The sequence below is a fragment of the Emys orbicularis genome, chromosome 18 (genome assembly GCF_028017835.1).
Source record: "Emys orbicularis isolate rEmyOrb1 chromosome 18, rEmyOrb1.hap1, whole genome shotgun sequence".
Lineage (NCBI taxonomy): Eukaryota > Metazoa > Chordata > Testudines > Emydidae > Emys > Emys orbicularis.
The window spans coordinates 26844119-26869437 of record NC_088700.1 but is presented as its reverse complement, the minus strand read 5'-3'; the positions used below and the strand labels follow the sequence as shown (position 1 = coordinate 26869437).

General features: G+C 47.7%; 1 protein-coding gene across 1 annotated transcript in view; it reads left to right on the top strand.

The window, feature by feature from the left end:
• The window catches only part of SLC31A1 (solute carrier family 31 member 1), a 75331-nt gene extending 50212 nt beyond the window's left edge, over positions 1 to 25119 (top strand). Inside the window, exons 2-5 of the mRNA XM_065418738.1 lie at positions 14164 to 14336; positions 21749 to 21821; positions 22212 to 22380; positions 24070 to 25119. Coding sequence (XP_065274810.1) covers positions 14211 to 14336; positions 21749 to 21821; positions 22212 to 22380; positions 24070 to 24271 — 570 coding nt within the window. The 5' untranslated portion in view covers positions 14164 to 14210 and the 3' untranslated portion in view covers positions 24272 to 25119. The remainder of the gene's footprint in view (positions 1 to 14163; positions 14337 to 21748; positions 21822 to 22211; positions 22381 to 24069) is intronic.
• Positions 25120 to 25319: the final 200 nt, after the last annotated feature.

Here is a 25319-nt window from a genome sequence, read left to right as displayed (position 1 = left end):
CAAACAAAAGTCAGGCCCTGCTGATATAAAGCAAAGTTAGCAAGAGTCAGACTGTGAGCAAAAGTCAGGCCCTGTTACAAAATATTCCTGCTTACAGGTTCATTGTCTGGTACATGAACATGGCTCGTGCTGCAAAACCACAAACACTCCTAGGAAGTGCTAGACACTGGATACTTGCATAGACACATTCCAGAAAGATCATGTCCGAACACCCCGATACCAACACACACCCCGAAGATGACACACTGACCCCTCCTAAAGATAAGATCAGGATGACAGGGATAGAGATATTTTGATCGAACCAAGAGGTACAAAGTAAAGGGTGGTTACTAACCACATCAGAGGAATACGTAACTGGTTTGTATCAGGGAATAAAAGAGTTGTAACCGGGGGGTGTCTTTATCTGGCTGAAGGTCCTGCTGCTCACTGATTGCTGGCCCATTGTAACGGGCATAACTGTCTTAGTATCCCTGTAGAATCTATGGCAGGGGTGGGCAAACTTTTTTGACCTGAGGGCCGCATTGCATTTCCAAAATTGTATGGAGGGCCGGTTAGGGGAGGCTGTGCCTCCCCAAACAGCCAGGCGTGGCATGGTCCCCGCCCCCTTTCTGCCTCCCCCTGCTTCTTGCCCCCTGACGATCCCCCTGGGACCACTGCCCCATCCACCGCCCTGCTCTGTGTCCCTGACCGCCCCGGACCCCCCGCCCCTAACTGCTCCCCGCTGCCCCATCCAACCCCCCCTCTCCTTCCTGACGTGCCCCCCCCCGGGACCCCTGCCCCATCCAACCACCCCTTCTCCCTGACCGCCCCCGGCACCCCCACCCCTGACTGCTTTCTGCCGCCCCATCCAACCCCTCCTCTCATTCCTGACTGCCCCCTGGGGATCCCTGCCCCCATTCAACCCCTCTGTTCCCCACCCTCTGACCGCCCTGACCCCTATCCACACCCCCGCCTCAACCACCCCCTGAACTCCCCTGCCCTCTATCCTACCCACCCCCCTGCTCCCTGCCCCCTTACTGCACTGTCTAGAGCACGTGTGGCTGGCAGCGCGGTTGCACCAGGACAGGCAGCTGCGCAGCACAGAGCACCCGGTCAGGCTGCAGCTATGCTGCCCTGGGAGATTGCAGCCTGCCGCCCAGCGGGGGAGGGGGAACAGCAGGAAGGGTCTGGGGGTAGCTTCCCGGCCGGGAGCTCAGGGGCCAGGCACGAGGGCCTGCAGGCCGTAATTTGCCCACCCCTGATCTATGGGGTGCTATTACTGTGCTTCGTTGACAATAAACCTGGCTGAGCGCCTTCGCCACTGAACTGAGTCTGTGGGATCGAGGTCTGCTGTGCTGGCTACCTGGCCAGAACCAGTTCAACACAGAGAGTGAACACACACTCAGCCAGCAACTGACAGCAGTGCTAAATATACAAAATAAATGAACTGGAAAAATAAATAACTTTTTTCTTCAGTTATAGGCATCTTGAGTATTGTAACAGTAATTGGTAAAAAAAAAAAAAAATCTGAAATATTTTTTTAAAGTAGGCTGTGTCCTTTTAAGATCTCCAGTAGTGCTTTTTGTGTGTTACTGAAATGAATTGCTCTAGGTGTTGCTAGAGGAAATTGTCTATATGTGATAAAAGTAGCAGCAATGTCTTGTTAGTATAGTGGCTGCTGCTAAAACATACTATTGGATATTGCTCTGGTATTTAACTATTCTGTTATGAACTTGGGAATAGCTGCCAGTCCCAAGGTAAAAACAAATACCTGGATTTGGTAAATCCTGGCTGTTTAGCCCTTTTTTTGAATAGTAAACTCTCTACCTAGACTCTTAGATAAAGCTGGCTAAAAACATGTAATTACTTTGTGAAAAATGTTAGTTTCCATTTCACAGGGTTCAGAAGGGCCCTTTTTTGCAGTATCTTTCTACTGACATTTTTTTGCTTTGTGAAAACCCCAGGAGGGTAGGAGGAATGGGATCTGGATTCCTCTGCTTGACCTCTCTGTCTAGTTTCCCTCTTTCCCTCTGTCAAATAGGGAGGATGATGCTGAGCCACCTCTGAAACGCTTGGGCGGGAGGCCCTGTGGAAGTGTAAAGTACAAGTAATAATTCATTCAGCAGTTTATGCAACTAAACATCTTAAAATGTGTCCTAAAAGCAGAGGGGTGGCTTTTTGTACATGCTGCACAAGGCTTGGAGATGAGGTAGGGCTTAAGTTCTTATGTAAGACCCTGCTGCAAACTCCAGCTCCCCTAACAAGCCATGCTTGGGCTGATTGAAGTGACAACAAATGGAAAATCATGACAACGGTGCAAAGGTCATAATTTTAGTTTACAAAAAGTCCAGGCCCATGCTGTTTTAGTGACTGTTAGCTTAATCCTTTTCTAATGGAAAATATCTTTCTAAGCTTTCAGACTATTAGGGACAGTTATCAAAAAAGCACAAGTGAAGTGTGAGAGAACAGGCTTACTCAGTAGCATGCAGCTAGAGGGAAAAGACCATGAAATATTCCTGGGTTTTGCCACAGAAGTCATGGCCATGGCAAACACAAAGCTTAGCAGAGCTCCTCGTGCCAAAGCAAGGGTAGAGTAAAAAGCATCCCATGAAGTGGTCAGATCCCCAGAAGAGACTTACTTGGCACAAGGGTTAGATTGACTGTCAGTGCTTAAATAACCATCTGGGCTGTCCAGGACACAATGAAGACTCTCCCTACTCTGAAGAGCATCTCCTCTTCATGTCACAGGAAAGCAGAACCTTGAAGACCGTTGACATGGGAGCATGAGAAGCCAGAGATCCAGTCTGATGCCTACTAAAAGTCAATGCGCTCTGCAGTGCCAGTGAGCAGAAGCAGAAGAGGAAAAAATATAGAATGAGCCAGTCGGCCTGCGCGTGTCCTCTTTTGCCCTTTGTTAGCCCTTCACAGAATCATGCAGATGCCCTTTCTCCGGAGTACTCAGTGTTTGCTGTTCTAGCTAGGCTCACCCATCTCTGCGTTACCAATACTGTGGGAGCAGAGCTCACTGCATCCCTCTGTACTGCTTTCTCTGCATTTATAGCATGTGGCAGAACACAGCAGAGGTGCAGTTGTAACAGTATGGTCCTGATGAGATTCTCACAAGTGTCCTTTGCACACGCAGGGGCCATCCAGAAGGATCTTCTGAAGTTGCCTCCTGGTGCCTGGGATCAGTCCTCTTTGGGAGCACATTAACATCTGCTTTTAATTGCATGTTATTGCTGAAGGTATCTTTAAATGGCTTGTTTATGCTGTATGGTGCCTGGGAAGGTAATACTGTTGTAGGCAAACTGCCCCTAGTTGGAAGGAAGTTCAAACCTGCTGTCTTGTCACAACTGTTTTTCTGACCTTTCCATGAGTGCCCAGGCCAGATGGGAGGACTAAGCTTCAATCTGATCATGACCAGGCTGCTCATTGCATTAATAAGGTCTCTGCTATTGAGCAGACAACTTTGATAAGCAACCTGCTCCTAATTATAACTCCATACCAGGCTTAAGATCCCTCTGGGAAGTGGTAGACTTTTGCGTAAATAGATCTTATCAGGCTGTCCCTGTGCCTCACCCTGCCAAGACAAAGCACCATGGAGCACAAGAGTTGAGTAATATGGCCCTTGCTATAACAAATTATTAACACCAGCCTTGCTGCTGATCAGTACCCACTGGAGGGCTGCTATGTGCCCACTGCATCTTTTGGGATACATTCTTCTCAAAGTCCAGGAATCTAGATTAGAGTGTCTCCAAATCATTAGTTTCAGAAGCCTCCTGATGTGGCAAGTTAAATATGTTAGTTATGGTCTAGAGCAGGGTTTCTCAACCTGTGGGTAGAGATCCAAAATTGGGTCACCAGAATGTTTCAAGGGGTCACACAGCATGTCCTGTGGCTCCTGTCCTGTCCCTTGGGTCCCCGCTGTAACGGGTTGGATCACAGAAACCCCCGTGGGAACTGCCAACTGATGTGCCAAGACTACTACTAAATAAATCTGTTTTACTCCTAGATTGTTCACCCTCTATACTACTGCCCCTGCTTTCCTGCCCTTTCCAGCTTGGTTTGAGCCAGACCTGCTAGCCCGCTCCAAACCCAGACCCAGGTCTGAACCGTGTCCCCTAACAGCTGTAGGCTTTCCTGGAAACAGCTTAGGAAGTGTTCCTGTCTTTAATACTCAGATGCTCAACTCCCAGCATGGATTTACCAAGAACAAATCATGCCAAACCAGCTTGATTTCCTTCTTTGACAGGGTAACTGATTTGGTGGATGGGGGAATGCGGTGGATATAATATATCTGTATTTTAGCAAAGGCTTTTGACACAGTCCCACATGACATTCTCATTAGTAATCTGGAGAAATGTGTATTAAATGGATACATAATTGTTTAAACAACCACAATGAATAACTATTAATGGAATTATGTCAGATTGGAGGGAGGTCTCAAGTGGGGTTCCACAAGGATCTCTTCTGGATCCCGTGTTGTTTAAAATCTTTATTAATGACCTGGATGTAGGTATAGCGAGCATACTGATGACATCAGACGACACAAAGGTAGGGGAGATTGCCAACACGTTGGAGGATAGAGCTAAAATTCAAAAGGATTTTGATAAATTGGAGAACTGGGCCATCAACAACAAAATGAAATTCCACAGACAAATGTAAGGTGCTACATTTAGGAAAGAAAAGCCAAATGCACAAATACAGAATGGGGGATAACTGGCTTGGCAGCAGCACTGCTGAGAAGGATCTGGGAGGTGTGCTGGATCACAACCTCAACATGAGTCAGCAATGCAATGCTGTTGCAACAAAAGCAAATGCAATTTTAGATTGCATTAACAGAGCATGCAAGTACTGCTCTACTTAGCACTGGTTAGACCTCAGCTGGAGGACTGTGTCCAATTTTGGTCACTGCTGTATTAATTTAATTTAATTTTAATTTTAATTTAGAAAGGAGAGAAATTAGAAAGGATCCAGATGCGAGCGACAAAGACGACCAAAGGGATGGAATGCAAACCATACGAGCAAAGGCTGAAAGAACTGGGCAATGTTTAGTTTGGAAAAATGGAGATTAAGGGGGGACACGATAGCAGTTTTCAAATATTTGAAAGGCCGCCATAAAAAGATGGAGAAAAATTGTTCTCTCTTGCCACAGAGGGCAGGACAAGAGGCAATAGGTTCAAACTACAGCACAGCAGATATAGATGAAATCTCAGGAAAAACTTGAACTGTAAGAACAGTAGGACAATGGAACAAACTGCTTAGGGAAGTCATGAAAGTGCCTTCACTGGAGGTTTTTAAAAGGAGGCTAGATAGCCATCTGTTTAGCCACAACGAATCCTGCATCTTGGCAGGGGGTTAGACTAGATGACGCTTGTGGTTCTATGATTCTATATCTCAACGCCCCTGTATCTCTGTCCTTGTTAAATTGTATCTACACCCTTTCCTGTGCATCTCAATATCCCTTCCCCATTGTTGTTTTTATGGCTGAATGCTTTTGTCTGCCATCCAATATTGCACTCTGCTGTCTTGCAGTATAGTAGAAACTGCTTTAGTAAACTCTGCTTGAATAAAGCCTTGTTTCGTAGAGTTCTGTGGCATTGTCCTTGTAGGAAGGTATTGTCTTTAATTCCCTATTTCGTCTCCTATTTTGTTGAAAGTTCAGAATTGTCCCTGGGAAATCTGAACAGGCTGGAACATTAGGACTCTCCATTTATGTGGGGAGTCGATCAATTGAGCTCTACTGACTGGACGAGTGGTTGTTGTTTTTTTTTTGTACATTATGAAAATAAACTCCATGAAGGAACGTGATCCTAATCCTGTTAAGGGGAAGAGCACTGGCCTCTCCTCTGGTGGGTGGGGGTGGGGGTGTGCACGTGCATGCGCTAAGTTAGCTCCAGCGACTATCTCCTAAAAGCCCGTCTGCAGCTCTGTCTCTGGGGCAAAGAGAGAGAATGTGGATGGGTCAGATGCAGGCTGTCATGCTACTTAGTCCTCCCTGGCCTTTCTTTGATAAGCCTAACTAGTTCATTAAAGCCTAACTAGTGCTGCTTTGTTCTCTGGTTTCCCTATCAAAATTGTGCAGCTCCGGGAAATGTACACGAGCCAGCATTTGAACCAAGCCTGTGCTCTAATCAGGCCATTGTTTTATGTGTGCAGAAGCAGTGTGAGAAAGCTGGTGGCCTCCTGCCATGGATCCTACACACAGTTGTGTGAGGAGGGCACAGCCCTGTCTGTCGGGAAGCATGAATGTGGGTAAAGAGAGAAGGAAGCAGGAGACTGGGAGGAGGGAAAGAAACAAAAATTGGGGAAGGGGAGGAAAGAGGCCAAAGGGCAGCAGCAGCAGTGGCCCTAAGAGGGGGAGATTCCCACTGAGTGGTGTCAAATGTAAAAAACAACAGAAAAGAAACCACCCTGTTACTTACTGCATATGACCAGATTCTCCCCAGATCTCTGTGAGGCTGCCTGGGGGGACCCAGACCCTCCCAGTGACTGCTGGCAGGGAGATCCGACAGGCACTGAAGGAAGCTGGAGTCCTAAACTACAGCCCACGGACTGTATTTAAAAGTGGAAATGGGTCCATGAGTTGGATATTTCTTTACTGCAGGGGTGGGCAAACTACATCCGGCCTGCGGGACCGTCCTGCCCAGTCCCTGAGCTCCTGGCCAGGGAAGCTACCCCTGGCCCCTCTCCCGCCGACCCCCCTCCCCCGGAGCCTCACCTCACCATGCGAGCAGCACTCTGCGGGGCGGGTTTGCACGCTCCTGCAGGGCAGCATGTCTGGCTCTGCGCCACTGCCAGACACGCTGCTCTGAGCGGCATGATAAGGGGACCAGGGCTGGGGGGTTGGATAAGGGGAAGGGGATCCCGGGAGGCAGTCAGGGGACAGGGAGCAGGGGATGGTTGGATGGGGCGGAGGTTCTGGGGGGGGGTAGTCATGGGATGGGGAATGGGGGGGTTGGATAGGGGGTGGGGGTGTGGATATTGGTCAGGGCAGTCAGGGGACAAGGAGCAGGGGGGCTTAGATAGGGGGTGGGGTCCGGGGGGAGCGGTTAGGGGCGGGGGGGTCTCTGGAGGGGGCGGTCAGGGGACAAGGAGCAGGGGGGGTTGGATGGGTCAGGGATTCTGAGGGGGGCAGTTGGGGGGCAGGAAGTGGGAGGGGGTTGGAGGGGGACAGGGACAGGCTGTTTGGGGAGGCACAGCCTTCCCTACCTGGCCCGCCATACAATTTTGCAACTCCGATGTGGCCCTCGGGCCAAAAAGTTTGCCCACCCCTGCTTTACTGGAACCTGTCCTAATAGTCCCTCCAAACACTCCTGCCATGCATAGGCGGGGATCTGCTCCATCTTTCTCAGGAGACCGGTTCCTATAACCTCTAGGTTTGTTAGGACTAGCTAGGATGGTCTCTTTAGCACATGGGCTAACGAGCAATGCCTGGGACTGGCACAGGTCAGCCTGGGCTGTTACAGGCCACCATGGCCCTATGCAGTGAGGAGACGAGGCAGATCCCTTGGGTCCATAGCGAGAGGTGCCGGGTCTGTACAGTAATACTCCTAGGCTGAGGTTTTCAAAGGCCACTGGAAATCTATCTTAAACGGTAACAAGGCTGTGAATTCTTTCGAGTTTTGTTCTTTAGAAAACAGAAGCCCCCAATTCTGGTGCGTGCTATATGCAGCTGCCCAAATGCCCATCTCCCTCACGCGCCAGTTTGTCCTCATCTCCCTTTGTCCAGTCCCATTGCTGGCTTCCACACTCCTTTTCAGATCACATCTAAGGCTTTGTCTTCACTACCCGCCGATCCGGCGGGTAGCAATCGGTCTATCAGGGATCGACTTACCGCGTCTAGTGAAGACGCGGTAAAATCAATCCCTGATTGCTCTGCCGTCGACTCCGGAAATCCACCTCGGCAAGAGGCGGCCGCGGAGTCGGCGGCAGCGCAGCAGCGGTCGACTTTCCCGCGTCCTCACCGCCAGGTAAGCCGACCTAAAATACGCAACTTCAGCTACGGTATTCACGTAGCTGAAGTTGCGTATCTTAGGTCGGACCCCCGCTGTAGTGTAGACCTAGCCTAAGACACTCGTCCTCCCCTTCATAGCTCAACACAGCTGTACCATGGCCACATCCCTGCTCTCCTCGCCTCCTGCCCTTCCTCTTTCACTCCTGCCTAGGCATCTCCCAGCTAAACAGTCACAAGATCTGCCCTCTCCTCCTTTGAACCCCCAAAGACTCACTTCCCCCATGCCTTCTGAGGTGGATCAGGGGTATCAGCCTGTTGCATCCTACATACTTCACTGTATATGGCCACTGTGATCCTAGGTTGAGACTTGCTGTACAGAGTCCACACCTTGCTGAGCTGGGAAACCAAGAAATACAGCTTTAGAACCCCAACTTATGACATACAACAGGAAGAATATGCTGGCTGCTTTTGAGTGTACCATCAACTATCTCCTTGGGTTTAGTGATGCCCAGGAGGCAGGCTTTTATTTTGGAGAGGAAGCATTTGAAGCTGGCAAGGGTGTCAGGAAATGGAATAAACCGGAGGCAGCACTCTGGTCTTATGATGACTAGCTCAGACCATTCACTGCAGACCACAGGTTGAGTGAGTGAACAGTACTGCAGTGTGTCTATGGACTCTCCTCCCCCTCCCACGTCTGGCTGGGGTGTCTTCCATTGAAAAGCTCTGAGCTCGAGGGTGGCTGCTCAGAGCAAGTCAGGAAGGTTGGAAATCGCTGGCTGCTAGCTGGACTGCTGTAAGTAGACTGCTAATAACTGCCATGTATTTCTTGTATGTATCGCTTCTTAGTATCAGGCAGGATTGGCAGATTCATGGCTTGGGAATGGCACAGAAACTGTGTCTTTTGTGCTTAAGACTTGTGAACAGTTCAGTTTCTCTTCTTCTCTAGGTTTGCTTTCAGGGCTTTCATTACAGTTTGGCATCAGCTTTAAATCCTGAAACTTTCACTACCTGCTCTGGGGAATGTAGAGATTAGCTGGCTTTAGTTTGTGAACCTCTAAATGCTGTCCTTGCTACTAAATCAACCCTGTCAGGAGACCCATTCGCCACATAGTTGTCCCCCATTCAGGAATGCTGTCCCACCTGTGTTGCAAGATGGAACCATCTGGGGACTGATGTCTCCCTCCCAACATGGCTGATTCATGTACTGTCACTAGGACCTCTGACAAACACTATTCCAGGAATAGAGTAAATAACCCTCATACAAGAGAACCTGATAGCTGTTTTGCAAGGGTTCCATTCTTCTGGGCAGTAGCCATGGAAATAGATGGCTTTTATTCCTTTGAATAGCTGGTGTGTGAAAAGCTAAACAACTCTATTGTGTGGAGCATGTTTAAGTGCTGTGGGAGTTGATTATTTTTTGGTTATGCCCTGTGGTTATGTCTGTGCAGGTATTAATTTCAAAGGGGGCTCAGTGTACTGGAATCCACTTAGTTGTCTGGCTTGGCAAGAAGGGCTCCATTTGCTCACTAGGAGTCTTAGGGTTTGTCTGTGCTGCAGTTGGAGTTGTGGCTGCAGCATGTGTAGATGTACCCGATCTAGCTCTGGTACCAATAGTAGTGAAGCCGCAGCAGCACAGTCTTTAGTATGGGCTTTACAAGCCTGCCAGGGATCCTAGATATCGACTTGAGTGGCTGGCCTGGGTTGAAGCCTGTGCTGTTAGGGCTTCACTGCTGTTGGTATTCGCACTAGTTACGTCTAAGTGAGCTGGGGTGCATCTGCATGGGCTGCAGTCACACCTCTAGTTAAGTGTAGACAGACCCTTAGACCAGGTTGAGTGCTTCCTCTTCAGCATTTGTCTGGATCCCTCCCACAGTCTAGACCTTTCATGACCTGTAGTGTCTCTCTGGGATGTGTGAAGGACTGGCTGCCACTGGAGAGCTTACCCCAGAGAGGTCTGAGCAACAGGCCTGGCTGTCTCCAGGGAAGAGCCACAATGAACTATCCTTTACATAGCGTATTGCCTCCTCAAAGCACCTCGTTCTTCTTAACTGGCCCTTGCAGATACCCTGGGAAACGGGGAGCATCGGGATCCCTATGGTACAACCAGTGCTTGTCTTGCATCTTCTGAGAGTAAGCCAAGAGGTGGCCAATCTTCCTTCAGTCGCTCTCTATAATCCCCAGTAATACTCTGCTACGTCTGTCCCAGGGCTCCACAGAGGAGTGACCCCACCTACATCTGGCCCAAAGCGATGGAGGGAATTGGTGTCCGGAGTTGGGATCAGAACTCAGGATCTGGTTCCGCACTCCTAGTCCTGTGTGTAAGTCCTGGTCTGCTTCTCTTAATGTCTTGATGAGCCTCCAAACGGAACGCACTGCCACTGTATAGAGAGCTGGCCCCAGAACTAAACTGTGATGTGAAAGGGTCAGCAAAACGAGATGCTGAAGAAATTTATCCCTTAACCTATTTTTCCCTTCCCTACTTTTCTTCCTCATCCAGTAGGATACTGTTGAGGATGCAGGTGAACCCGCTGCATGTGCTAGAAGTGCTGTGTAGACAGGTGAACCTGTCCAGGTCTCAGTAGTCACTGTGCAATTTTATCTCCTTCCCTGACTGCATTAACAAATGCTAGAGCAGGCAGCAGTGCAGTCTGGAGAGCAAACCTCCCCTTCACATAAAAATACCTGCCGCTGACGGCTGGGTGTGTGCTCTGGACTGAACCTATTTAAAGCTTTTGCCATAATAGGAGCTAGTGTCTGGCCCCAGTTAGACTCTGGCTTTGTAAAAGTGGTGTCCCTTGCAGGATATGCAGCTCTTCGGCTGGCAGCCAACTTGTTACTCTGGATTGCTCTTGCTGCCTTAAGACTTGTTGCAGACCCACAAACCCACTAATTTACTAGAGCTGCTGCTCCAAGCCATCTGTTCCCACCATGAGCTGGGGAGAGTGAACATCCTTGATTGTAACTTCAGTCGATTAGTGCCCAGCACTCACCATGCAGCCAGGCTGACTTTTTCCTTGCTCTCCAGGGGGGTGACTCTCTTATTTTTAAATGATTTTTCCATGTATTGATTCCCTTTGCACAATGGCTTGAGCTGTCTTTCCATCATTATCTTACTTTAAGGGCTCACGAAATATCTTACTACACTTGTCAAATAGCTGTAGAGATCTTGGGGGTGGGGTGGGGGGGTGGCGGGGAGAGCGGTGGTCCTCGTTCCTTAGGGAGAAAGGTGTGGGGGGCTTTGTGTGAACACCAAGGGCAGTATTAACCAACTCAGACTTGAAAAAACAAAACCAATCCCTTCCCCCCCCACCCCCCCAAACGGCACAATAGAACCAAACCCCACTTTCTCACTCAAATACTTCACTGTCATTTTGTTAAGGTAGTTAGCTTTTTCTGAATGCTCCTCCCACTGCTGACATCCCCTGCATCCCAAGACAAAGAGTAAATCATTAAAATCTAAAAAATAATCCCTACCTCCCACACAGTTTTTTACCTGAAAAGGAAGAAGAGCCAAGACTTCCTGGAGTCTGCTAGGGACTTGGCTATTGCTGTTGATTTTACAGGTCTCCGTATGTTAGGGAGAAGGGTGGCAGTTTAAAACTCTAAGACAGAGGGATAGTTGTTTAATTTGGACACTGGTGCATCCAGGGAAAAGCCATTAAAGACATCAGTGGGGGAATGAAGGCGGTTTCCTGTGGGGGGTGCGGGGGATTTCATATTATCCTACTGTGGGAAGGGAGGGGTGGCAGAATGCACAAAATCCTCAAACTCTGGAAACATCACTTAATTATTTAGCTTAAAGGGGTTCTCAAACTGGGGGTCGGGACCCCTCAGGGGGTCACAAGGTTATTACATGGGGGGGTCGTGAGCTGTCAACCTCTGCCCCAAACCCTGCTTTGCTCCAGCATTTATAATGGTGTTAAATATATAAAAAAGTGTTTTTAATTTATAAGGGGGGTCACACTCAGAGGCTTGCTATGTGAAAGGGGTCACCAGTAAAAAAGTTTGAGAGCACTGGTAAACTCAGAGCTCACTCCAGCCTGCATCAGTTTCTGGTGTGCTTATCTCAGCCTCTCCACTTCCACTTCCCAACCACCTAAAAACTTCTGCAAAAGCTGGTTTGTTTCCTGATCACCATTGCTCCCATATTGAAGACCTTTCTCCATCTCTTCTGCACACAACACTCCCCTTCCCACTGTCTCCTGTAGCTGGTGGGTTTTCATTTCATTGTTTTTTTTTAAAATTGGATCATTTTGTTGTGAATAGAATCCTAGACCATAAAGGACGCAGAGCACAGTCTGTTGTAGTCAATAGGGCTACCTAGCACATCTCTCCAAGGGGAGCAGAGCAATGCTTTTCAGTTTTGTCAAGCACTGGGAGATCCTTCAGGACTGGTGCTAAATGACTTAACTAAGGGCTTGTCTATACTTACGCGCTGGTTCGGCGGCAGGCAATCGAACTTCTGGGTTCGATTTACCGCGTCTTGTCTGGACGCGATAAATCGAACCCAGAAGTGCTCGCCGTCAACTCCGGTAATCCTGCTCGGCGCGAGGAGTACGCGGAGTCGACGGGGGAGCCTGCCTGCCGCGTCTGGACCACGGTAAGTTCGAACTAAGGTACGTCGACTTCAGCTATGTTATTCACGTAGCTGAAGTTGCGTACCTTAGTTCGAATTGGGGGGTTAGTGTAGACCAGGCCTAAGACCACACGGCAAATTGGTGGTAGAGCTGGGAAGAGAGCCCAGGTCTCCTGAGTCACTGTCTATTTGAGGCACCGTGCTTCTGCCCAAGGCCTTGGTTGCTCTGCAGTGCCCATGCAGCATGTCTCTTGCATGACCTAATATACAGGGCTGTACAGTTGTTTGCCCCTTTGCTTGGGCAGGAGAGATTTGAGGCGCGCATGTGTGTGTGTGTTTCCTCCACTCTGGCTCTTTGGCTTTGAAATTTAACAGTTGTATGTGCATGTAGATGAGGCAATAGGCTCTTCGGATGCATTGAACAAATACACTGAGCCCACCTGTATTGCTTGCTCCCAGGTGAGAGCGCTGAGGATACAGTAGTGACTTTCTTCTGCTATTTGCACTAGCCCTTAATATTCCCTTAATTTACTCATAGTCTGATCATGCCTGTGTGGCCTCTGTACTCCTCATGCCAAACCCTTGGGTTTGAACAGCAAATATGGAAAGAGGGATTCTTTCTTCCCCCTCTGCCCAGTAGATTACATTAGCTATATCATTCACTTCAATGTTTGATATGAGGTATAAGTTGTCCCCTTCTCTGTATCCCTATGCCTCACTGACTCTTCAGCTCCTTTCTAAATCTCCTCTGAACCCTTAATCCCTTTCTGCCTTTGCTCTTTTACTCTGCAGAGCATTTTGAGATCAGCTCCTGTGACAGGCGCCTCACCCCAGGGAGGGGGAGAAACCATGACCACCATTAACCATTTATTTGCTCTCTCCTTGTTCTAAAGTGCCTGTCCAGACCCACTTGATTTGCAGTAAACAGATTTAATGGGTTTGGATTTGCAGCCTTCTATATGTTTTTTTTTTTTTCCCCTCTCTCTCTCATTATGTCTAAAGTAATTATAGGGGAGAGGTGAAGAACGAAAGTTCCTCAAAATGTGACTGGCTTGCCTGGGGCTATTCCAGACCTTTTCATGAGCAATAACTCTTGTCCCAAACTAATTCAATTTTTGGATAGACCTGTTCCCAATCAAATGCATGGCTGCCAATTAGGAGAATTATTGTGAATCTGATCTTTTGATAGATTAAATTAAAATGGGGCTTGGGAGCAATTAGATTCTGAAGCAACAAAAGTCAGCTTTTGCATGTTCAATGTCTGGAGTTTAGAGGAGACTTTTTCACTTAATGAGTTTAAAAGGATCCTTTCTTCCCTGCTGCATGTTTTCTCAATTGGATTGTAGGTTCTTCAGGGTAGCGACCTTGTGTGCCTACCACCCACTAGAGAGTTGCAAAGATATTAAAGAAATTAACCTAATGGACACACACCTCATTGGAAATGCAATGTTTGCTTTGAGTTCTGTGTAAGGAGCTTGAGGGATGATGGTATGTCCCAAGCTATGAGCCACATCTCTAGGACAGCAGTTCTCAGGGTGTGGCTTGTTGGAGGCCTGACTTCTTCTTTGTGGACAATAGAAACTGCCTTCTGTTTGGGGAAGGGTTTCCTGTGACTCTTGCCCTAACGTCCATTATTCCATCTTTCTTCAAGGCTCCCACTGTCCTGTGTGTGCCATCATTGACAACTCTGCAGTAAAGATGTCCAGCCACCATATGATGAACAGCTCCATGGCATCCACCTCTGAGCATTATCATCCGACCTCGGAACATCATCACCCTACAACATCACCGGGGCACAATCATGGAGAAGGGATGATGATGATGGTAAGTGAAGTCCAGAAAAGTACACATCATCTAGAGCTTAAGCTGAGCTCAGTTTCCAAAATCCAAAGACTTTTGCCTCCCTGAACAGGTGGCTCTTTGTAGCAAGGAGTCAGAATCAGTTTTCTAAAATGCTTATTTATTAAGGTTTAGCTGCAGGGAGGACATGACTTAGTAGTACTAAATCCATCCACCCAGTTGCTGAGCTCACTTCCTGAGAGGTGTTTCTCTACAAGGATTCTTTAAATCCTCTAATATTGCTGCTTGCCCCAAATGTGCTGTTCTGTCTTCAGTGGCAGCTGCTAACAAATGAAAATCTGTCCTGCCTTGGTTTGTGTGTCTGAGCTGGGAGAGGCAACAAGGGCAGTTTCCCCAGAGGATATTCGGTCATATGAAATGTGTTCAAGAGTTGGGCTCATTTTATTGCAACCTGTGCTTCCCTTGCAGAAGGTAGCCTGCATGCTTGGCACCCCACCTTTTGTGAGCAGAAGACATGCATGAAAGCCTGAGTGTTTCTGGAAGGGCCTCTCTAGGCATTTGCTGGGATAGCTGCTCAGTCACTTGGACCAAAGAACATGTGGTCTTTCCTTACTGGGATTCTCCTATAGACAAAAGGAAATTAATAGAACAGTGGTTCTCAAACTTTTATATTGGTGACCCCTTTCATATAGCAAGCCTCTGAGTGTGACCCCCTTTATGAATTAAAAACACTTTTTTATATATTTAACACCATTATAAATGCTGAATGCAAAGTGGGGTTTGGGGTGGAGGCTGACAGCTCGCGACCCCCCCCATGTAATAACCTCGTGACCCCCTGAGGGGTCCTGACCCCCATTTGAGAACTCCTGGAATAGAACTCTTCACCTGAGCTCTTAGCAAGAACATTAACCAGCTCTGTGAAGAACATTCACTGTAATAAATGAGAGAAGGATCTAAGTTATGATTGAATCAAAGTAACCAAGCCCAACCCCATTCCTTAACTCATCCCCATGCCCTGAGTGCAGGACAGTGCCAGGCTGAATGTACAGTATCTTGGGGGTGCCAGTTTGTGTGTCAATCACCATGTTGTTTCCTCTACTGTAGGGGTGGGCAAACTTTTTTTGGCCCAAGGGCCACATTGGGGTTGCAAAATTGTATGGAGGGCTGGGTAGTGAAGGCTGTGCCTCCCCAAACAGCCTGGCTCTGCCCCCATCAGACCCCCTCCCACTTCCCGCCCCCTGACTGCCCCCCTCAGAACTCCCAACCCATCCAACCCCCCTCGCTCCTGGTCCCCTGACCACCCCTCCCGAAACACCCCCAACCGTAATCACCCCCCCCAGGACCCCACTGCCATCCAACCCCCCTCGCTCCTGGTCCCCTGATTGCCCCCCAGGACTCCCACGTCCTATCCAACCCCCATTCCCTGTCCCCTGACTGCCCCCCCCCACGACTCCCTGCCCCTTATCCAACACCCCGGCCCCGCCCCCCACCCCCTTGACACGCTGCCCCACCCCCCCAGAGTGCTGCCCACATGGCTCTGGGGGAGGGGGAAGGTGGGGGAGGGGCCGGGGGGAGCCTCCCCAGCCGGGAGCTCAGGGGCCGGGCAGGATGGTTCCACAGGCTGTGGTTTGCCCACCCCTGCTCTACTGATTGGGAGAGGGCATAGGAGCCTGTGATGGGTTGGATCACAGAAACCCTCTTGGGAGCTGCCACCTGATGTGCCAAGACTACTTCTGCCCCTGCTTTTCTGCCCTGTCAGCTTAGGACTTCAGTGCCCTGCCTGGTTTGAGCCAGACTCACTAGCCTGCTGCAAACCCAGACCCAGGTCTGAATCATGTCCCCTAACAGCTGTAGGCTTTCCTGGAAGCAGCTAACAGAGGTGTTCTTGTCTTTAACACTCAGATGCCCAATTCCCAATGGGGTCTAAACCCAAATAAATCCGTTTTACCCTGTATAAAGCTTATGCAGGGTAAACTCATAAATTGTTAAAAGAACAGGAGTACTTATGGCACCTTAGAGACTAACAAATTTATTAGAGCATAAGCTTTCGTGGGCTACAGCCCATTGTTCACTCTCTATAACACTGATAGAGAGATATGCACAGTTGTTTGCCCACCCAGGTATTAACACATATTCTGAGTTGATTAATAAGTAAAAAGTGATTTTATTAAATACAGAAAGTAGGATTTAAGTGGTTCCAAGTAGTAACAGACAGAACAAAGTAAGTCACCAAGCAAAATAAAATAAAACATGCAAATCTATGTCTAATCAAACTGAATACAGATAATCTCACCGGTAAGCTTCCTTTTACAGACTAATCTCCTTTTAGTCTGGGTCCAGTAATCACTCACACCCCTTTCACTGTCCTTTGTTCCAGTTTCTTTCAGGTATCTTTGGGGTTGGAGAGGCTCTCTCTTTAGCCAGCTGAAGACAAAATGGAGGGGTCTCCCCTGGGCTTAAATAGACTTTCTCTTGTGGGTGGAGACCCCCACCTCTCTCCTATGCAAAGTCCAGGTACAAAATGGAGTATTGGAGTCACCTGGGCAAGTCACATGTCCATGCATGACTGAGTTCCTTACCAGCCAGGTTCCTGGGAAAGTCCAGATGTGGATTGGTGTCTCCAAGTTCATTGTTGGCTTAAGTGTTTCTTAATGGGGCACTTATTGAGAATAGTCTTTTCTCAGGAAGCCGACCAACTGCTTCACTACAGACTACTTAGAATCAAACAAGTATGCAGCCAGTATTCATAACTTCGATTACAAAAATGATACGTGCATCCAAATAGGATTAATAGATTCAGTAGATCATGACCTTTACAGAGATATGTTACATGGCATATGTAGCATAAAACTCATTCTAGTTTTTATATATATATATATATATATATATATATATATATATATATATATATATATATATATATAAAAGCATATTTCCATAAAGCCTTATGGGTGGCACTGTCACAGCGCCCTCTTGCCAGCAGAGGGAGACAGAAACTTTCCCTCTAATCCACCCTGGCTGTCTGTCTCCATTGTTCTCCTCTCACTACAGGTGGAAATACCTTACTGACTGGCTCCACTAGCTTTCTGGTATTTGTGCTGCTTTTTCCCTTACAAACTGTTCCTCCCCCTAGGACTGAGAGTTGTGTCTTTGCACCCATTTTCATACTAAATGTTATGTGGCAGCCACTGCAGATGCTGCTCCTGTAAGTGGGGAGGGATAGCTCAGTGGTTTGAGCATTGGCCTCCTTAAACCCAGGGTTGTGAGTTCAATCCTTGAGGGGGCCATTTAGGGAACTAGGTTAAAAATCTGTCTGGGGATTGGTCCTGCTTTGAGCAGGGTGTTGGACTAGATGACCTCCTGAGGTCCCTTCCAATCCTGATATTCTATGATTAAGTGGACCCTGCATACTGTGGCCCACTGGAGAGAGGGGCCATTCCATTCACTTGGCATTTGCTGCTGTCTGGTTTGCCATGTGAAATGAGATGGGTGGCTTCCCTCCCTGCTATTACAGCTTCCTGAATCCTGCTGGTACCAGCCCAGACACCCACCCTTCATTTCTGTTATGCCGGTGGAGTCAGGACTCTCTTCTGTGAAGCTCTCTCATCAATACTTGTAGAGTGTGTGTATCATAGAATATCAGGGATGGAAGGGACCTCAAGAGGTCATCTAGTCCATGCACCTGCTCAAAGCAGGACTGTAGTGGGGTGGTCCCCTGCTCCTCCCTGGAAGGGCTTAAAACAGCACTGGCAGAGGGCTGGGGCAGGAGAAAAGCTGGGCTGATTGGCAGAGCAGCTGCAGCTGGGCCACGCCCCAATCAGGCCACAGCTGGCCTGTATAAAAGGCTGTGAGCCAGAGGCCCAGGAGGAGTCTCTCTCCAGACTGCCTGCAGTAAGGGTACTGGAAGTGAAGCAGGACTGGGGAGAGCCATAGGAGCAGGGTAGCTCTAGGCTGGCAACTCCCAAGGCTGCAGGGCCTGGTCCAAGACCCATAGAGGTACTGGGAGGCACAGGAAGGCAGCAGGTCTGAACCCTCTTGCCTATGATGAGTGGCTTTTACACTGCAGTCTGCCTGAGGGAGCGGGGGCTTGGCGATGACTGGCAGTAGCCCAGACTGAGGCAAGGTGGGGATTAGAGGGTTGGGGGTTTCCCAGAGAGGGGAGACCCATAGAGATTGGTGGGGGTATTGCCAGGGGGCAGCCCCAGGGTAAAGGGGCACCGGGGTCTGGGAGGAACACGGGGGCCAGCTACAAGCAGGACACCAGCCTGCACAGGGTGCTCCAGAGGCTGGACAAGCTAATTCCCAGAAGCGACCAGCAGGAGGTGCCGCAGGGGTGAGTCACGCATCTTTACAAGGACCAACCCCCAACTAAATCATCCCAGCCAGGGCTTTGTCAAGCCTGACCGTAAAAACCTCTAAGGAAGGAGATTCCACCACCTCCCTAGGTAATCTATTCCAGTGCTTCACCACCCTCCTAGTGAAAATGTTTTTCCTGATATCCAATCAAAATCTCCCCCACTGCAACCTGAGACCATTAATCCTTGTTCTGTCATCTAGTACCACTGAGAACAGTCTAGATCCATCCTCTTTGGAACCCCCTTTCAGGTAGTTGAAAGCAGCTATCAAATTCCCCCCTTCTGCAGACTAAATAATCCCAGTTCCCTCAGCCTCTCCTCATAAGTCATGTGCTCCAGCCTCCTAATCATTTTTGTTGTCCTCCGCTGGACTCTTTCCAATTTTTCCACATGCTTCTTGTAGTGCAGGGCCCAAAACTGGACACAGTACTCCAGATGAGGCTTCACCAATGCCGAATAGAGGGGAATGATCACGTCCCTCCAGCTGCTGGCAATGCCCCTACTTATACAACCCAAAATGCTGTTAGCCTTCTTGACAACAGGGGCCCACTGTTGACTCATATCCAGCTTCTAGGTCCTTTTCTGCAGAATTGCTGCCTAGCCACTCGGTCCCTAGTCTGTAGCAGTGCATGGGATTCTTCTGTCCTAAGTGCAGGACTCCGCATTTGTCCATTGAATGTCATCGGATTTCTTTTGGCCCAATCCTCCAATTTGTCTAGGTCCCTCTGTATCCGATCTCTACCCTCCAGGGTATCTAACACTCCTTCCAGTTTAGTGTCATCTGGAAACTTGCTGAGGGTGTAATCCACGCCATTCTCCAGATCATTAATGAAGATATTGAACAAAACCGGCCCCAGGACCGACCCTTGGGGCAGTCCGCTTGAAACCAGCTGCCAACTAGACATGGAGCCATTGTTGAGCCTGATGATCTAGCCAGCTTTCTATCCACCATATAGTCCATTCATCCAGCCCATACTTCTTTAACTTGCTGGCAAGAATACTGTGGGAGACTGTATCAAAAGCTTTGCTAAAGTCAAGGAATAACACGTCCACCGCTTTCCCCGTATCCCCAGAGCCAGTTATCTCATCATAGAAGGCAAGCAGGTTGGTCAGGCATGACTTTCCCTTGGTGAATCCATGTTGACTATTCCTGATCACCTTCCTCTCCTCTAAGTGCTTCAAAATTGATTCCTGCTCCATGATTTTTCTAGGGACTGAGGTGAGGCTAAAAGGCCTGTCGTTCCCTTGGTTGTCGTCCTTCCCTTTTTTAAAGATGGGCACTACATTAGCCTTTTTCCAGGCATCCTGGACCTCCCCCGATTACCATGAGTTTTCAAAGATAATGGCCAATGGCTCTGCAATCACATCTGCCACCTCCTTTAGCACCCTCAGATGCAGTGCATCCAGCCCCATGGACTTGTGCTCGTCCAGCTTTTCTAAATAGTCCTGAACCACTTCTTTATCCACAGAGGGCTGGTCACCTCCTCCCCATACTGTGCTGCGCAGTGCAGTAGTCTCGGAGCTGACCTTGTTTGTGAAGACAGAGGCAAAAAAAGCATTGAGTACATTAGCTTTTTCCACATTCTCTGTCACTAGGTTTCCTCCCCCATTCAATAAGGGGCCCACACTTTCCTTGACCACTTTCTTGTTGCTAACATACCTGTAGAAACCCTTCTTGTTACTCTTAACATCCCTTGCTAGCTGCAACTCCAGTGTGATTTGGCCTTCCTGATTTCACTCCTGCATGCCTGAGCAATATTTTTATACTCCTACCTAGTCATTTGTCCAATCTTCCACTTCTTGTAAGCTTCTTTTTTGTGTTTGTGTTGTGTGCAAGGATTTCACTGTTAAGCCAAGCTGGTCGCCTGCCATACATAGTATTCTTTCTGCACATTGGGATGGTTTTGTTCCTGCAACCTCAATAAAGATTCTTTAAAATACAGCCAGCTCTCCTGGACTCCTTTCCCCGTCATGTTGTTCTCCCAGGGGATCCTGCCCATCAGCAGAAAAGTCTCCTTTTCTGAAGTCCAGAGTCCATATTCTGCTGCTCTCCTTTCTTCCTTGTGTCAGGATCCTGAACTTGACCATCTCATGGTCACTGCCTCGCAGGTTCCCATCCACTTTTGCTTCCCCTACTAATTTTTCCCTGTTTGTGAGCAGCAGGTCAAGAAGAGCTCTGCCCCTAGTTGGTTCCTCCAGCAATTGCACCAGAAAATTGTCCCCTACATTTTCCAAAAACTTCCTGGATTGTCTGTGCATTGCTGTATTGCTCTCCCAGCAGATATCGGGGTGATTGAAGTCCCCCATGAAAACCAGGGCCTGTGATCTAGTAACTTCTGTTAGTGGCCTGAAGAAGAAGCATCCCCTCTCTCTCTCTGTTCTGTCTTTAATTTACATTGTCATCTTTTTATAACCTGAAGACATCTGCCAGTAAGATTCACAGAAGGGAGAAAATCCACTAGATCTTTTTAACACTGGAAAAAAAAAAAAAAAAGGTGCATCGCCACAGAACTGTGCATCTTCAGACAACACACTGGGCACACCTTAATGATCTACGTGGGATCACTTTTTAAAAAGAAATTAACAAAACAATAAGCCCTTTATTTAAGTTTTATAGGTAGGGTTTGAAGGGTTAGATTTTTATGGATAAATGTTAATCACCGTGCACACACAAACTGACAAAAAAAATCCACTGATGATTGAAATTTACATATAGGCAAAGTAATAAAAATGCTGCTGGAGAAATTTTTAGAGTAAAATCCAGTGACTTTTCAATTAAAATAGTTAGTTACAAATGGACAAGGGACTAGTTATAGCTGTAACTGGAGTGTGCACAGCAATACCTAGCAGAAACACAGACCGCAGTGCTACACTAGGTTTGCGGTAGAATGTTATTTCAACTATGTACTTAGTTACTGACCAGAATGAACTGCCTCCAAGGTTAACTCTAGTTATATTGTAAGAAAGTCCTTCCATTTAACTTTCTTAGGACTTGTCTGTGTGTTCTGTGAAGCTTTGTCTCCCTCCCTTGGAGCTTACACATCTTGCTGAGGTTTTAAATGATTTTTCTGTCTTGGCCAGGACATGACTTTCCACTTCAGCTACAAGAACGTGCCGCTGCTGTTTTCTGGACTAGTGATCAATACACCTGGAGGTTAGTAAAGCTATTTTAGCAAAGCAGCTGACTTGTTGCTCACCCCAGGCCAAACCAAAGGCTTGCTACTGGTCAGTCTTGTCTGAATGACCCCACCCCATGAGGTCATAGGTTCCTAGAGTGTCCAGGGCAAGATGTTAACAGGTTGGAAATTGGGGCACAGAGGCTGAAGGTGATGGGATGACTTCCGTGTCACTATTTGAGTGTTGCACAAGCCTTAGCGAATGTGGTTGAGAGTTTCACTTTATGGGGTTGGACATCACACTCCCTGTGGCCTGTGTGGTGGGAGCTGTTTGTTGGATTGTTAGGTGCTTTTCTCTGTGTGCTTGAAGCAGATGACTCATCCTGTGCAGAGTCAGTAACCTTGTTTTGTCCTTTCCTGTCTATCAGAAATGGCTGGTGCTTTTGTCGCAGTCTTCTTCCTAGCCATGTTTTATGAGGGCCTCAAAATAGCCCGGGAGAGTCTGCTCCGTAAATCACAGGTCAGCATTCGCTACAACTCCATGCCTGTCCCGGGACCAAATGGCACCACTTTGATGGAGACGCACAAAACAGTTGGGTAAGAATCCACTTTCCTTCTAACACAAACCCTGCTCATCTCAGCAGAAAACACGAAGACTGAAACATAGCAAATTCTAGGCAGATCAAAAAGTCCTCTGCAGTAAAACTAACTTCATGCTTGTACACGCTTCATCCTGAAGGAGCCTAAAGAATGAACTATAAATACAGGAACCTGCAGCTCCCTTTTTTGGAGGGAAGGGAATGCAACAGCTACTCTGCATCAGCCACAGGAGGCCCTTTTTACGAAAAGGGAAACAACAAATAAAAGCAGGGGAAGCTCGTAGGGAGGTGTGCTGTTTCCACATTTTAATTTGGCCAGGACACTAGACTCTCTGCCTATTCTTACATAAGGCACCAAAGGATCTTTCTGTGCCCACAAGTGGTCAAGGCCTCTGTTTGCAGACAAGCTGCCCTGTGTGGCTGGCAATGAGGGCCAGGTAGTAAAATGAGCTGGAATGATTTTGATCCTCAAACCTTAGCAGCTGTGATCACTCTGTGAACCTCATTATTCCTTATCCAGGAATAACCGGTTTTATTACAAAGCACCCAGCTTCATGGAGGACATTCTAGTCATCTAGGACAAATACACATGACAGGAGATCTCTGCCCTTTACTATCCCATCTCTCTTGGTGTTTCATGGCCACCTTCAAAAAGATCTGAGAAAACCTAAGTGATTGGGCAACAAAATGGCAAATGAAATTTAATGTGGTTAAATGTAAAGTAATGCACATTTGAAAAAAATAACCCCAAATATACATACAATATGATGGGGGCTAATTTAGCTACAATTAATCAGGAAAAAGATCTTGGAGTCATCGTGGATAGTTCTCTGAAGACGTCCACACAGTGTGCAGTGGCAGTCAAAAAGCGAACAGGATGTTAGGAATCATTAAAAAAGAATAGAGAATAAGACGGAGAATATTTTATTGCCCTTATATAAATCCATGGTGCACCCACATCTTGAATACTGCGTACAGATGTGATCTCATCACAAAAAATATATACTGGCATTAGAAAAGGTTCAGAGAAAGGCAACTAAAATGATTAGGGGTTTGGAACGGGTCCCATATGAGGAGAGATTAAAGAGGCTAGGACTTTTCAGCTTGGAAAAGAGGAGACTAAGGGGGGCTATGATAGAGGTATATAAAATCATGAGTGGTGTGGAGAAAGTGAATAAGGAAAAGTTATTTACTTGCTCCCATAATATAAGAACTAGGGGCCACCAAATGAAATTAATGGGCAGCAGGTTTAAAACAAATAAAAGGAAGTTCTTCACACAGTCAACCTGTGGAACTCCTTGCCTGAGGAGGTTGTGAAGGCTAGGACTATAACAGGGTTTAAAAGAGAACTGGATAAATTCATGGAGGTTAAGTCCATTATTAGCCAGGATGGGTGAGGAATGGTGTCTCTAGCCTTTGTTTGTCAGAGGGTGGAGATGGATGGCAGGAGAGAGATCACTTGATCATTACCTGTTAGGTTCACTCCCTCTGGGGCACCTGGCATTGGTCACTGTCGGTAGGCAGGATACTGGGGTGGTTGGACCTATGGTCTGACCCAGTACGGCCGGGCTTATGTTATGTAACTTGGCATTCCCAGCCCATGGGTTATTTTCTCTCTGCGGGGACCCTGCATTTCCCATCCTGTGACTCTTGTTCACTGACTGGTCATATTTTTCTGATTCCTCAGACAACAGATGCTGAGCTTCCCTCATCTCCTGCAGACAGTGCTGCACATCATACAAGTGGTGGTCAGTTACTTCCTCATGCTGATCTTCATGACCTACAATGCATACCTCTGCATAGCTGTGGCAGCAGGTGCAGGCACTGGCTACTTCCTCTTCAGCTGGAAAAAGGCAGTTGTTGTGGATATCACGGAGCACTGCCATTAATGCTGGACACAGAGCGAGAGCCTCTCTCTGCCCCTTCGCTCACTCTAACTGCAGTCACCAAGAGGATGAGGATCATTCCCCGGCTGACTGAGAAGCAACATACACCATGAAAATCAGTGTGTGTTTTACCACCAATGTCCTAGTCAGGACAATGTCTGGGCAGCTCACAGGGATTCCTGGTGTTGGGGATTTCCCACCAAGCAGCCTGGCACCCACGCTAGATGGACCAGCTCTTGAGGTCACACCAGAGCCACCCTTGACCACGATTTATGTTGTATTTGTAGATTTTCCCTGATTGAAATTATGTAGCAAGTAGATATTTACAAGATTATTGAACTGTCCTTTTAAAGCATTTTATTTTTAAAGAATAAATGCTCAGATCTGGGGGTTTTATGAATGGTCGATAAAGGAGCCAGTATGTGACAATGGCTATTTTAATTTTCTAAAAAATTCTGTACTTAATGCCTGGGGGAGGGAGGCGGGGATGTGACTGACCTCTGGGCCAGCAAAACCCTCTGGGACAGTTTGTAGAAACTTCTGTCCACAAAATTAGAGTGCTGCTGGTAAATCACCAGAGGCTAGTGGGCTCAGGTCTGCTCCGAGAAGTGTGCACCATTCTTATTAACTCCAGTGGGCATATTGTATCTGGGCCAGACTGGGGCCGCTTTCAAGTCTGTTTAATGTTGCTGGTTTTCTGCTGTATTCTTGCTCTGCTCAGCTCTGAACAGCAGGAACATTTCAAACTGGCCACTTCGGCTTACTGATCATGGAAATGTACTCGCCATATGCAAATCAGCAATTGCATTTTTAAGTAGTAGAAAGAGACTTTAAATAAACCATTGAAGCCCTGTTGATTTCATCACGATTTGCAGCCATGTGCTGTTAGACTCAGATTTGTCATTCAATGCAAATTGTCAGCAGCTGGCTCTATTGTTCTGACTGTTTACAATATTGTGATTTCTTTTTTTCTTTCCGGTTAAACCAAGTGACACGAAGAAAGCTATTAAAGATTGACATTTCTGTAGAGGAAATTCCTTGGCTGGGCTGG